Source organism: Phacochoerus africanus, chromosome X (genome assembly GCF_016906955.1).
Source record: "Phacochoerus africanus isolate WHEZ1 chromosome X, ROS_Pafr_v1, whole genome shotgun sequence".
In the NCBI taxonomy this organism is placed as follows: Eukaryota; Metazoa; Chordata; class Mammalia; order Artiodactyla; family Suidae; genus Phacochoerus; species Phacochoerus africanus.
Genome location: NC_062560.1, coordinates 46,056,112 through 46,069,808, shown reverse-complemented (window position 1 = coordinate 46,069,808; position 13,697 = coordinate 46,056,112). Strand labels below are relative to the sequence as shown.

The 13,697-nt window shown below is 46.0% G+C and overlaps 1 protein-coding gene across 2 annotated transcripts in view; it reads right to left on the bottom strand.

Annotated features, from left to right (window-relative positions):
- Positions 1-836: 836 nt before the first annotated feature.
- Positions 837-13,697, bottom strand: part of CLCN5 (chloride voltage-gated channel 5) — a 202,312-nt gene continuing 189,451 nt past the window's right edge. For both annotated transcript variants that reach the window (XM_047764833.1, XM_047764834.1), the window contains 6 exons: positions 12,036-12,116; positions 11,261-11,803; positions 8,875-9,061; positions 6,417-6,815; positions 5,777-5,993; positions 837-3,898 (listed from right to left, as the gene is read on the bottom strand). In XM_047764833.1, coding sequence (XP_047620789.1) covers positions 3,808-3,898; positions 5,777-5,993; positions 6,417-6,815; positions 8,875-9,061; positions 11,261-11,803; positions 12,036-12,116 — 1,518 coding nt within the window. In that variant the 3' untranslated portion in view covers positions 837-3,807. The remainder of the gene's footprint in view (positions 3,899-5,776; positions 5,994-6,416; positions 6,816-8,874; positions 9,062-11,260; positions 11,804-12,035; positions 12,117-13,697) is intronic.

Here is a 13,697-nt window from a genome sequence, read left to right as displayed (position 1 = left end):
CTCCCTGTGTTTTGTTAAAAAATAAACCCAAAAGCTGCCATGCGGTAATCAGGATGCCTTCCTACGCATCACCTCACAAAACCAACCAAAATCAAGACCCAACCGGGACAGTGGATTCCAATACATATTACTTTCTCTGGTGGATTCTATTGCACGCTGGCTTCAAGCACCTGTTTGCTCCCTGCCCCCGACACCTGAATGGGTTCGTAAATTCATAGTTAAGAATTACTGCGTAGCCTCAGACCACACCGAGTCTCCATTGCTTTCTCACTCTCGGGTTCCAACACAACTGAAGACTTGCCAGAGGCATGTATGCTGCGCTCTGCTCTACCTGCCAAGGGTTCAGATTCAGCCTCTGGTGCCCACACACGTGAACTGCTTTGCAGTTCCATCAGCAAATCAATGGTCTGCTCTGCTGACTGGCAAATGCAAAGCATCACCCACGTCAGATCATCCGCCAGAGGAGCTGTGCGCTGTGGATTTTATCACCTCTAACGCCACAGCTGGGCTGAGCCAGATGTTCCACCGGGAGCCAGAAAAGAGAGCGTCTGAATAAACATCCAAACACAAGTGATCTGGAAAGCGGCCATTATTTTGCCTGTTCAGTTTAGTCCCCTGCCTTAACTATTTCAGCTGCTTTAATTCTTTACATGGCAGATCTGAAGATATGAAATAGAGCAGTTAGTTTGGGGGTTTTTTTGGTTTTTGCTTTTTTTTTTTTTTTTTTTTTTTTTTACAAATCTATAGACTCTCATTCCTTTCATGGCTGGATGTCTCCCACATACTCTGTCTTGGAAAACCTTAACTCTGCGGAAGCACTTCTTGGCATTCTTTTGTAAATTCCTTGGGTCAGGCCATCTTTTTTTTTTTTTTTTTTTTTCTTAATACCAGGATCAACTAGTCTCGACTCACACGAATTATTCGATCACAGATTATCTCGTCTTTTGCCACTGAGGTATGTGGCCACTTGAGGCTACTGACACTCCCCCCACACACACCGACCACCAGATCAGCTTTGTTGGTTTAAGTGTGTCCAACTGCTGAAGTGGCAATGGCCGAAAGAACATTTTTCTAGGCCTCGAGACAAGAACTTCTTGAGGGTTAAGGTGCTGAGCTAGCAGTCTAACGGAGGGCTCTACCACAATTAGCCAACCTTTGAGCCAAACCATAGGAATGGACATCTAATGGACATAGAACACCACACACTACAGCTACTTCTAGCCTTTGAGTCACGAGGATTCCTGAGAAGCTGAGGTTAATGAGTGAGATTTATCAGGAGTGAGGTATCAAAGGGGTATTATTCTCTGGAGGGCCAATGGGTGCTTAACATCTAGAAAGTATACCTTGGCACAGTGTTATCTGATTTCTTGAATTTTTTTTTCTGGGAAGTAGCACCTTAACACCGGCTCATCTGTCTAAAAGCGAGAACAGAGCCTACAAGAAACACAACGGCAAACTCAGACACCCTCCGTATACCTGCTGCCCTATGAAATGCGACCAAACCTTTCACGGTCATCGAATACCAGAAATGCTACCCTTTCCTGTTTTGCAAACTTTAGCTGGACAGCTGATAAGAGAAAGATAGGTAATGAACCAGAAGTACACACGTAAGAACTTTGCTACACAATACACAGGGTAGTCAGGCAGACAGCCTCAGCGTGTGTGAGGGAATCAGTGGCACAGGATGGACGAGAGATGTGAAGTTACTGAGGCATGACTATAATATAAGATAACCTAGGGAGGGCTTTTTTTTTTTTGTCTTTTTCATTAAAATGCTAGAGTGATATACTTAAAAGGAGAGAGTCTGGTGACCGCCTTTTTAAAGATAAATATCAAAATAAGCTTTGGCTCACCAGTTCTGGGCAGTAAAAGAATTTCAGATTTTTGGAGAGATAAGAACTAGGGGTTAACAACCAAAAAAAAAAAAAACAAAATGCTGAGTCTCAGAGATCAGCAACTTTTAAAATGAGGTATGCAGAGGGTGGGAGAGGATAGGCCGAGGGACTGGTGATTCTCGGCCAGAACGAAGGTGGGGAGGGCCGGGGACAGATTCACAAAACGGGAAAGGCTCAATGCTCCCCACTAGGGTTGGAGTCTCACTGCTGTGGGTAGCAGCGTGGAAAGGGAGGTGCGGTGGCAGCTACTTGAGCTCCAGGGCAAAGCAAATGGTCCTCTGGTCCAGGGGCCGTTAAGATTGCGGAGGCTTGGTTGACAATTTAACTAGCCCTGGGCGGGGGGGCGGGGGGGGGGGGTGTTTTGTGTAACAGGAAATCATTAACCAGGCAGAGCGCTCAACCCCAAAGAGGGGACTCAGGACTGAGGCGGGGGAAAGGGAGAAGAGAGGAGGGGGAACGACTGCACGTGGGCAAACCTGTAGAAGATGAAACCAGAGTCGGAATGATGGCGGTGGCTCTGTAATGCCACCAGCTGTCCCTAGCGCGTGATGTCTTCTACTGCAGTCAAGGTAGTGGGAAATGGAGACAGGCACCTTTTCGAGTGGATTGCAAGCACCTTTGGTGTCACCAGGCCTTGTCCACACCCCTGGGTCTGAGGACGGGTTAGGATTAGGAATAGGGTTGTATTAAGAATTCCAAGGAGCCTCAAGGGAGTCACAGCTGCCTATCCTGTTCCGATGCCTTGAATGTATTTGCAAGTACCTCAGAGCCTAAATTCACGATCACGGGGACAACACTGGCCTGTTCGACGTACTTAACACTGGGAGGCGGCATGGGTGCCCAGTTATCCTAGTACTGGTGGTTGTTACGAAGGAATGCATGAGAACGCAGACACAGCTCGGAATCGTCCCAGCTTTACCAGTATGCAGTCTCGACGTGGTTCCCTTTACGAGTCTTACATACTCCAGAAGCCGAGAGCACCATCACTCGTGGAGGTGGCATCTGGATGAGCAGATCGGTGGGGACCTCACCAAAATGTGAAATTCCTAGTCGGTGACTTTGCTTAGAACTTGACTAATCATTCATTTCAAGGAAGCTGGAGAAATCGTTTCCTTGCTACTAAGACATTCATGGCCAAGTCCTTGTCTACGAGCTAACCAATCTGGAAAATTACCCTTTTTGTCAGACAAGGAGAAAATTCTATAACTTGTTGTGCACTTCAAAAGAGTACCAGGAACAAGCAAGCTATAAAAGTCAACCTCTCTAAATTCATTTAGAGGAGATTAACCAAAGCAGCATTGTCTTATAATCAGATATTAAAATTAACATACACACACATAAACTAATAATGCTAAATATTGTAACAGGAATAGGATTAACATTTGAACTGAATTCACAGTCTGGAAAATACCATTACTATTTTCCTTCTGGCTTTCCTTTCTGTGGTTGGAAAAAGCAAAGCCCCTTAGTTTACACTTCATCTTCCACCAATGACAGTCAGAGTCCCCAAAAGTGACTTTTTCATGAGTTTCCTGCAGGCTATAGGTCAGGACGGCTGGAATTTTTCTTGCATAGTTTTCAGTGATTGCATATTGGCTAACGATTATGTTTTAAATTAAAAAAAAAATCTTAAAAAAAAGAAAAAGAATTAAAACCATAGCAATCTTGTTCACGCTTTCATGAAATCCTCCTAATGCAATATCACAGAAGCCTTACTGAATTTTCTCCTAAAGAGAAGATTAATTTCCAGAGATTATGTAGTGCAACTGGTTAACTTGTAGGAAAGAGACAACACACTAATATAACTTCACCATCCAAATGTGGGAAATGTGGTTTGAGTACCCAGTTAATAAAATATATCCATGGTCTGCACTGTCCTTCCTGTTTTATATCCAGTAACAACCCTGTGATTCTAGTTGAAGAGAATGGAATCGGGATCTTGGTTGGCCATCTGTGCTATGTGCTTCAGCACATCCTTTTTGGTAATGATTCCAAGCAATCGCCTAAAAGACAAAACAAGACAATGAAACACACATCAGTCTGTAGTTAACACAATGTCCTCAAAGGTGACCTTTTCCTTCTCAGGCTTTTTCCCACTTTGTCTTTGAACACTATCTGCCCTGAGAGAATGAGGCGATAACGGGACTAGGTTACATGTACTCAGCAAATGGGACAATGCGTGGGTCCCTAAGCAAGCTCTACGTATTTCTACCTCTAGGTCTTATATCCTGCTATTTCCTGTGGTTTAAACATTCTTCTCGGAGTGGCCACTGGGGTGCAGCAGCAACGAATCCAACTAGGATCGAGGAGGATGCGGGTTCGATCCCTGGCCTTGCTCCGTGGGTTAAGGATCCAGTGTTGCAGGAAGCTGTGGGGTAGGTCACAGAAGCGGCTCAGATCTGGCTCGGATCTGTGGCTGTGGTGTAGGCCGGCAGCTGTAGGTCTGATTCGACCCCTAGCCTGGGAACTTTCATATGCGGCAGGTACAGCCCTAAAAAAAAAGTGCAAAAAAAAAAATCATTCTCTACGTGTATGAATCTCACCTTTTGCAAGCCAGTTCACATGTCCCTCTTCTAGAACGCCTTCCTTGATCCTACGAGCTGGCAATAACTGTGCCCTCCTCCTAGGAACAGCATGTTCTGTGCACACTTCTTCCGTAGCACTTGTCCTGTTTGCTGTTGTACTATAAGCACCTGGGTGTGTTCGGCTTCCCTATAACACACTGCACACTCCTTGAGGGCAGAGAAGGGTCTCATTCACTTTTGCCTCTCCCCGGAATCTAGTGGAATACCTTCGTACATGAAGTACAGATTCGGGAAAGGTTGAAGGAATCAGTTAGAAAAAGTCCCCCTACTGGTTTCAATCCTGCAAGACATCTGTTACACTATCCAGAAATTTTTGAGGGTGAAATTCTTATATAATTGCTGGATTAACATACCATGTTCACACACACACACACACACACACACACACACGTCCCCCTTCACCTCAACTTCCTTTGCTTTCCAATAAAAAGAGCAGGGCTTTCTTGACTGGATAAGAAATATCCTGGAAAGGAGTTCCCATTGTGGCTCAAGGGTTAACAAACCCGACTAGGGTCCATGAGGATGCGGGTTCGATCCCTGGCCTTCCTCCGTGGGTGAAGGATCCGTGGGTGAAGGATCCGGCATTGCCGTGAGCTGTGGTATAGGTCACAAATGTGGCTCAGATCCCGCGTTGCTGTGGCTGTGGTGAAGGCCGGCGGCTACAGCTCCGATTCCACCCCTAGCCTGGGAATCTCCATGTGCCTCGGGAGTGGCCCTAAAAAAAAAAAAAAAAGACCAAAAAACGAATGAACGAATGAACAAACGAACGAATGAATGAATGAACGAATGAACGAAAGAAAGAAAGAAAAGAAATACCCTAAAAAGAAAGAGCCTTAGCCTCGAGAGTCAGAAGACTTATATTTAAAGCCTACCTCTACTAGATGGTAACAGGGGGGTCCTTGCATATATAATCTTTAAACCTCACTGGAACTTGGATTTCTTACCCTCAAATATAATAACAAAGGTACCATAAGGACCAAATACTGTACACATCCTACTGAATCCAATGATTTCAGTGCCGCCTGTTTCTAAGAACAGACTTGTTTCCTTCGCAGGGGAGGAACGGAGTTATTGGCAACGTGTGGCCAGCAGTTCACGTCTCTCAAACCCACTATCTTCCCCAACACCCTTTCCTATGAATCCTGACAGTGAAAGACACATCTGCCTTCATCTCAGAGCTTCCGAAAGGTCTAGACATGCTGCTGATGTTCCTGGACATTCCTGGGCTCTTTCTTTCTCTCTCTACATTCTCTTCTCTCCCCAATTCCAACCAGCTTTGCACCAAAGAGCTCTCACCCATTGTGCGTAACCAGACACTGGCGCAGGCCCAGCTTGCGGAAGATATCCACCACGATCTCCATGGGTGTCAGGTCGGTCACAGTGAAGGGGCTGAGGTCCAGGATGTTCCGAAGCTTGAGGGTAGGCGGCGTGTATGGGGGCATTGGAGGAGAATGCTCGGTGAAATAAATGATGGACGTGCTCACAACTCCATCCTGTTTTTTTCGGGCATTTTCTAGTTGAAAAGTTGGGGGGTGGTGCAAAAAAAGGTTGAAAAAGGAAGGACTGTTTCTAACCTTCTGGCCCCTAACTAGTCCCTCTCCCTCGGTCATATATATATATACATATATATATGACAATGTAAATATGTTAGTTTCAAGTGTACAGCAAAATGATTATATATTACATGATATGGTATGATATATCATAGGTAGACGGATAGATAGATAGATATCCTTTTTCAGATTCTTTTCCATTATAAGTTATTATAATATGTTGGGTATAGTCCCCTATGCTATACAGTGGGTCTTTGTTGTTTGCCTATTTTGTATATAGTAGCGTATATACGGTAATCCCAAACTCCTAATTATCCCTCCCCGCAATGCATATTTATTTCTTTCCATAGTGGACTCCCTCAGGCCCTTTCTGAAATCCTTACCAATTGAAATAATGAGATCTCTTCGGAGGACAAAACCCACAAGTCTTTGGGACTCCCGCGATACCACCACTGGGAAGCCACTGTAAGTGGTTTCACTGATAATGGTCTCTACATCTTCCACGGTCATACTGTCCTGAGTGAGTACAGTCAACGAAGGATCGTTTCTCCGGGGTTTCATCACGTCCATTGCCAGGGTCTTATGAGCAAACTCTTCTTTGGCTTCAAGAAAGGGGTATCCATTGAGACGAATGTGGGCATCATAGATGCCCTCCCGCCCGAGAGCGTCTGCCACCCACTTGCTTGTCATGGCTGCCGCCATCAGAGGCACAATGTATTCCAGGCCACCAGTCAGTTCAAACATTATGACAACAAGAGAAACAGTCATCCGAGTCACCCCACCTGCACAAAAACAATTTAAAACATCAGACACAGACTACATACCAAAGGCAGGCGAGCAGAGGAGTCACTGCAGGTATGAGCCTATCCTAGGCCCCAACCAGAAAAAGCCAGTTATCAGGAACGTCACTAGGGAGTTCCCTTCGTGGCTCAGTGGTTAACGAATCTGACTAGGAACCATGAGGTTGCGGGTTCGATCCCTGGCCTTGCTCCGTGGGTTAAGGATCCAGCGTTGCCATGAGCTGTAGTGTAGGTAGCAGATGCAGCTCGGGTTTGGCATTGCTGTGGCTGTGGCGTAGGCAGGCAGCTACAGCTCCGATTCGACCCCTTAGTCTGGGAACCTCCATACGCCAAGGGAGCGGCCCAAGAAATGGCAAAAAAAAAAAAAAAAGAAAAGAAAAGAAAGAAAGAAACATCACTAAAAAGAGGCCTCACCTACAACTGCACAGACCCTTGCAACTGCATTCAAGCAAATTTACAATGGACAGGAGTCAGATCTCTCAGAATAACCTCTACAAAAGTACAAATTGCCTCCTTCAGTCTTCTTTAACTGGTCTGTTCCTCCCCACTCCCAATTATAAAAGTAATTGCATAAGATTGCTATGATTTATAGGAGTTCCCGTCATGGCGCAGCAGAAACGAATCTGACTAGGAACCATGAGGTTTCGGGTTCGATCCCCGGCCTCGCTCAGTGGATGAAGGATCTGGCGTTGCTGTGAGTTGTGGTGTAGGTCGCAGACGTGGCTCGGATCTGATGTTGCTGTGGCTGTGGTGTAGGCTGGCAGCTGTAGCTCCGATTCGACCCCTAGCCTGGGAACCTCCCTGTGCCGCGGGTGTGGCCCTAAAGAGCAAAAAAGACCCAAAAAACTCCATCATTTACGTAACACTATAGATCCAAGAGGTTTTCTGGGATGTGTACTCACTGTGGAAAATTATATATATATATATATATATATATTGGTCTTTTTGCTATTTCTTGGGTTGCTCCTGCAGCACATGGAGGTTCCCAGGGTAGGGGTTGAATCGGAGCTGTAGCCACCGGCCTACGCCAGAGCCACAGCAATGCGGGATCCAAGCCACGTCTGCAACCTACACCACAGTTCACAGCAACGCTGGATCGATAACCCACTGAGCAAGGGCAGGGACCGAACTGCAACCTCATGGTTCCTAGTCGGATTCGTTAACCACTGCGCCACGACGGGAACTCCAGAAAAATATATATTTTTAAGTATATAAAACAAAGTCATTATCCATAAGCTCACTGCCTAGAAATACGCAGAGTAAAACTTTCCAATGTCTTCCAAGTTTTTTACTATGCAAAAAGGTATGTTCTTACACACATGAGCGCATGTTATATTTAATTCCCCACCATGCTTTTTCTCCCAACTTTATGGTGGGAACACTTTGTGTATTAGAACAAATTTATTTCATATTGTATTTAAAGACACTTAACATAGTATCACATTCAGTGGGTGCATAGTATTACATTATATGGATAATAGTTTATTTAACCAGTCCCCTATTGTGCTTTTAGGTTGACTCCAATTATTTACTATTATAAATAACATCATGATGAACATTCGTGTGCGGATATCTCTCCCAATTTTGAATTATTTCCTTAATATGATAGAATTTGAGGGAAGAATTACTCTCAAAGAGGAGGAATGTAGATATATGGTAAAAGAAGGTTTCCTTGGAGTTCCCATTGTGGCTCAGTGGGTTAAGAATCCAACTAGTACCCATGAGGATTCGGGTTCGATCCCTGGTCTCGCTCCGTGGGTTAAGGATCCCGCGTGGCTGTGGCTGTGGGTTGGGCCGGCAGCTGCAGCTCCGATTCGACCCCTAGCCTGGGAACTTCCATATGCCGTGGGTGGGGCCCTAAAAAGAAAAAAAAAAAAAAGGGATGTTTCCTTAAAGTAACTGAAAATGTCAAACCCGACCAGGAACAGTCATTTAAAAAAAACAAAAAACAAAAAACTACAGTCAATTGTGTTTAATATCACTGTCTTTATCACGTCACCTGTGTGGCGATCTCTCCGAAATCAATGCAAACAGTACTCACCCAAGCAGGCTGCAGCCCCAACCATGGCATAAAGGCCAGGGGTGATACAGTCCGCTCCTTGACTGCACCAGCTATTGAAGATGGCCCAGTCATGGTGGTAATAAGCCAGCTGTTCCATCCCTACTCCCAAAAGCCGACCCGCTATAGCACCAACAGCCATGCTAGGGATAAAGAGGCCAGAGGGGATCTGCAAAGAGAAAGCAAAAGATGGTCACTGAGAAGTGACATGATCGCCTGGCATATGGTAAGGGGTAGAGGACTGTCCCTCTGCGAAGCAAACAGGCCAATGACAATTGAACTATGCACTATGCTAGCAAGTGGCTGCAAAGATTTGTGTGACACTACAGGGACTAGAGGTTCTCTGGGACGTACGTGCAGGCAAGTACGACTGCAAAGACGCTTACCCTGATTCGGGGTCCATCAGGCAAGAGCCTGAACTCTCCAGACCAACACAGAACTGGAGGCAGAAATTAAGCCTTTCCCAAAGAAAAAGGAAAATAGATGGAGTTTCTCATATATGCAGACATTTTCCCCAATTTTGAACTTTTATCAGTATCAATTACCCTTTATTGACTGTCTACCATGTTCTATCCATGCTGGATGCTCTACAGACAGGATTTCACAGGTTCTTTAAAACCACCCCAGGAGGCAGGTGCTCTTACTCCCAACTCTCAAAGGACCTAAGGTGCAGAGAGGGTAAGGAACTCACCCAAGGCCGAGAGTTAGTACACACTGGTGCTGGGGTGTAAATGCAACGCTTGTAACCACTCTCATGTATCGAATCCTGACCCATTGCTCACACAAAAAGGATGGCGCATGAGGTTGCAGTGTATTTCCACAGTATAAAGAAAGAGTCAATGATTACATTTTTAAAAGGAGGTAGTGACTATGGTCCCATGACTATCCCAAAAAGGAACTCTAAAGCGTCTGTCTCCCCACTCTTTTTTTGACTCCTAGGTTACAGGGAGGCATTCTCAATTTGCTGTGCTAAGTAAGAGAGGGTTAATGTTGGCAGCGATAATCTGAGAGCAGAGTATTTGAACACAACTTACGTTTGGAGTTCCCTTGTGGCATAGTAGGTTAAGGATCCAGCATTTTCACTGCAGCAGCCTGGGGCACTGCTATGGCTTGGGTTTGATCCCTGGCCTGGGAACCTCTGCATGCTGTGGGCGTGGCCAAAAAAAATTACACAAAGTAAAAAGGCTTGTATTTGGTTTGGAATACATTTGAATCGGGGTGGATCTGATGGTCTGCAAATTCACTCTAAAAGAAAGAATGAAGCATGAGGTGAAAAGGAGTTCTGGAAGCACCGCAAATCTGTCCAGGTGCTGAGAAAGATGGGTATTAATTCAGAGATTACAGTTCTGCCTAAATTGCGTGGCCGGTTCTTATTTTCTGGTTTTAATCACCGTTCCCTTAGAGGGAAATACCTTGGTAGGTGAGTGCTGAAGAAAAAAAAAAACAAATAAAAACCAAGGAAGAAGGAGGATAATACATTAACAAACTCTCCTTTCTGGTTCCTTCTGACACATGGAAATGATAACAGGTACTTAAAGTAAAAAAGGTGCTGGCCTGATGCCTGCTTTTGATCATCTAAATGGATTGCCTGTGAAATTCCTGGAATACCTGGACATGGAAAACCACTGTAAGAATACATTTAGCTATCTATTGGGTTGAACCCTATGAAATTGTGATTTCAGGGGTCAAAAAGGTCAGCAACTTGATTTGGTTCAGCCTAAGATTTTGCTTTATGGGTAAACTCAAAAGCTACCTCATAAGGACTAAAAATGCATTGGCCAGATAGTTTTCTGATCCAAAATGCACTGGAATAAATACCTCGCCATCCTTTTTTTTTTTTTGAAGAGCCACACCTGCGGCATATGGAGGTTCCCAGGCTAGGGGTCTAATGGGAGCTACAGCTGCGACCTACACCCCCAGCTCACAGCAATGCCGGATCCTTCACCCACTGAGCAAGGTCAGGGATCGAACCTGCGACCTCATGGTTCCCAGCTGGATGTGTGTCCGCCGCACTATGACGGGAATGCCTCGCCATCCTTTTTGAGGGGCAAAATACGCCCTCCACAGAAAAGGAGAAGACCCATGTCTACTTGAAATCTCATCAGCGGGGATTGCGTTTGGCCTAAAACTAGGCTTGGACAATTTCGCATAGCAGTACAACTGTCTAAGGAGTCATGAGGACATGTGGGGTGGTCGGGGGGGGGGGGGGGGCTTGGGGGGGAAGGGCTTGGAGGGGGGGGTGGGGAGGGGGAGAACACTGGGTGCAGCTTGACATGCCAAACGAGCCATAAGAATTGTAGGTCCCAGCTTCGCCCTCCGAACCTCCAGCCATACACATAACCACCGAGGACCAACGGAATCTCCTCACCTTCATGCCAAAGGTGAATATAGTGATGACGATTTTCAGGATGAGGGTCAAGGCCAGCTGCCACATCGCACTGTAGACGCCCGCACCAGCCGGCCTGTCGGGGAGCTCAGCAGCCTTGCTTGTGTTGAAACGGTTCTCATAATCGCAGAGCTTGGAGGAGTCCAGAAGGCCACAGTCATTGAACAGCTCGGAAATGAGCTCGCTTGTGCTCATGCGGGTGTACTCATTGGGGAAAGCCAGGATGGCGGTGATGGCTGTCACGACGAGCACCTCTATGACCGGATACTTGCCCAACTGGGTGGTCTTCCGCTTCCGACACCAGGCGATGTTGGTGCGGATAAACAGGGCTCCCCACAGGCCACCAAAGATGCCCAGCAGGATGAAGGGCACGAGCTCAAAGAGATGCCACGGGGTGTGAAACTCCACATAGAACAGAACCAGGCGGCTGTTGCCAAATGGGTTGATGGAGCGAAGGGTAAACGCGGCCACTAAGGCTGCAAAAAACGAACGCCACAGTGTTTTGAGGGGAAAGTAGTAGCTGACCTGTAAGACAGTGAGAAGGTCAACTCAGTCAATATGCAGAACCTGTCTGGGATGAAAAATCGGTGCTGTGGGAAGTTGAGCTGGGCATGAAAACTGCCTGGAGATCTGGGGTCCCAGGGCAAAGCACTGGAGTTGGGCGGTGCATGTCGGGACTGCAACGTGTAGAGGCAGTGGCCCAGAATTCCAGGCACAAAATCAGGGGTGTGTTCCACAGACAGATAAAAGCTGTTACCTCTTCCAGGCTGAATAATACTCCTCCGATAGGTGCCCCGAAGGCCACAGACACACCGGCTGCGGCAGCAGCTGACAAGACCTACGATCCAAAACTCAAAATTACTTCATAGGATAAGGCCACCTTCCAACCTTCAATCACATGTTTAAAAAAAGGAATGTTAGACTGGATTGTGATGATCCTTGTACAACTATAAATGTAATAAATTCATTGAGTAATATAAAAAAAAAAGGAATGGTAGTGGTTACTAAAGATTTTTTTAAAAAAACCTTAAGGAGTTCCCATCATGGCGCATCAGTTAACGAACCCAACTAGCACCCTTCAGGACTTGGGTTCGATCCCTGGCCTCGCTCCATGGGTTAAGGATCCGGCACTGCAGGGAGCTATGGTGTAGGCGGCAGATGTGGCTCAGATCCCGTGTTGCTGTGGCTCTGGTATAGGCTGGTGGCTGCAGCTCTGATTTGACTCCTAGCCTGGGAACCTCCATATGCCACGGGTGTGGCCCTAAAAAGACAAAAAAAAAAAACACACACAGAAAAACAAAAAACCTTTACATGCTCCATGTCCACCTTATCAAAAATGAAATTCAGTTTATATTGACTTTGAGAGTGAACACTGTATGCTGCATTTTGAATACATGGTTCACATGCTGGAACAGGTGAAGGGCCTTTCCCGTGCAATCTCCTTAGACGTGATTCCAAGTTACTTGACACCTGATTCCAAATTACACCCCGATCCCCAATACTCCCGATTCAGGAATGGATTTTTGAGTCTGGAGACCTAGTCACCCCCTAAGTAAAATACTTACAGTGATGTATTTACAGAGCACTTTCTTTACAGGGAAGATCTTTTAAAATGAGGTTTTAAAGAAGGTTCTACTGATACAAAACGGAAGGAAGAACTGGCTCACAGGCATTCCCTTTGGGGTGCAGCAGAAATGAATCTAACTAGCATCCATGAGGATGCAGGTTCGATCCCTGGCCTCGCTCAGTGAGTTAAGGACCCGGCGTTGCTGTGAGCTGTGGTGTAGGTCCCAGTTGCGGCTCGGATCCTGCACTGCTGTGGCTGTGGTGCAGGCCAGCCACTGCAGCTCCTAGTCAACCTCTAACCTGGGAACCTCCATATGTCGCGGGTATGGCCATAAAAAGACCAAAAAGAGAAAAAAAAAAGTTTTCGAAGAATAAAATAGTTCCTGGCAAAATAAATAGGCAGGCTTCTCTGGGAGCGCAGGATGGCCTAGGAAAATGAAGCAGGGAAAGGTCATCCCTGGTGCTAGCTGGGGAGGACTTTGAAACCCAAGGCTGCAGTGGCTTTCGTCTGAGAAAGATAAGGACATTCAACTCAGAACTTGAGAAAGAGGATTTCAGTGATTTCGAGTCGGATGATTTGTGAGGAAGAAGAAAGAATCAAGGCAGCCAGTTTAACTTTAATTTTAGGTTGTAGGATGGAGTCTATTTATGCCCTGCCTTCTCCAATCTCTATTTTACTCTCAACCATCTGGCCACTTTGACAAGACCCTGGGACATAAAATTACGGCTGATGGTAGAAAAAAATAGAAAAACAGAAAAAAAATAACTGTCAATGGAGTTCCCATCGTGGTGCAGTTGTTAATGAATCCAACTAGGAACCATGAGGTTGTGGGTTCGATCCCTGGCCACGCTC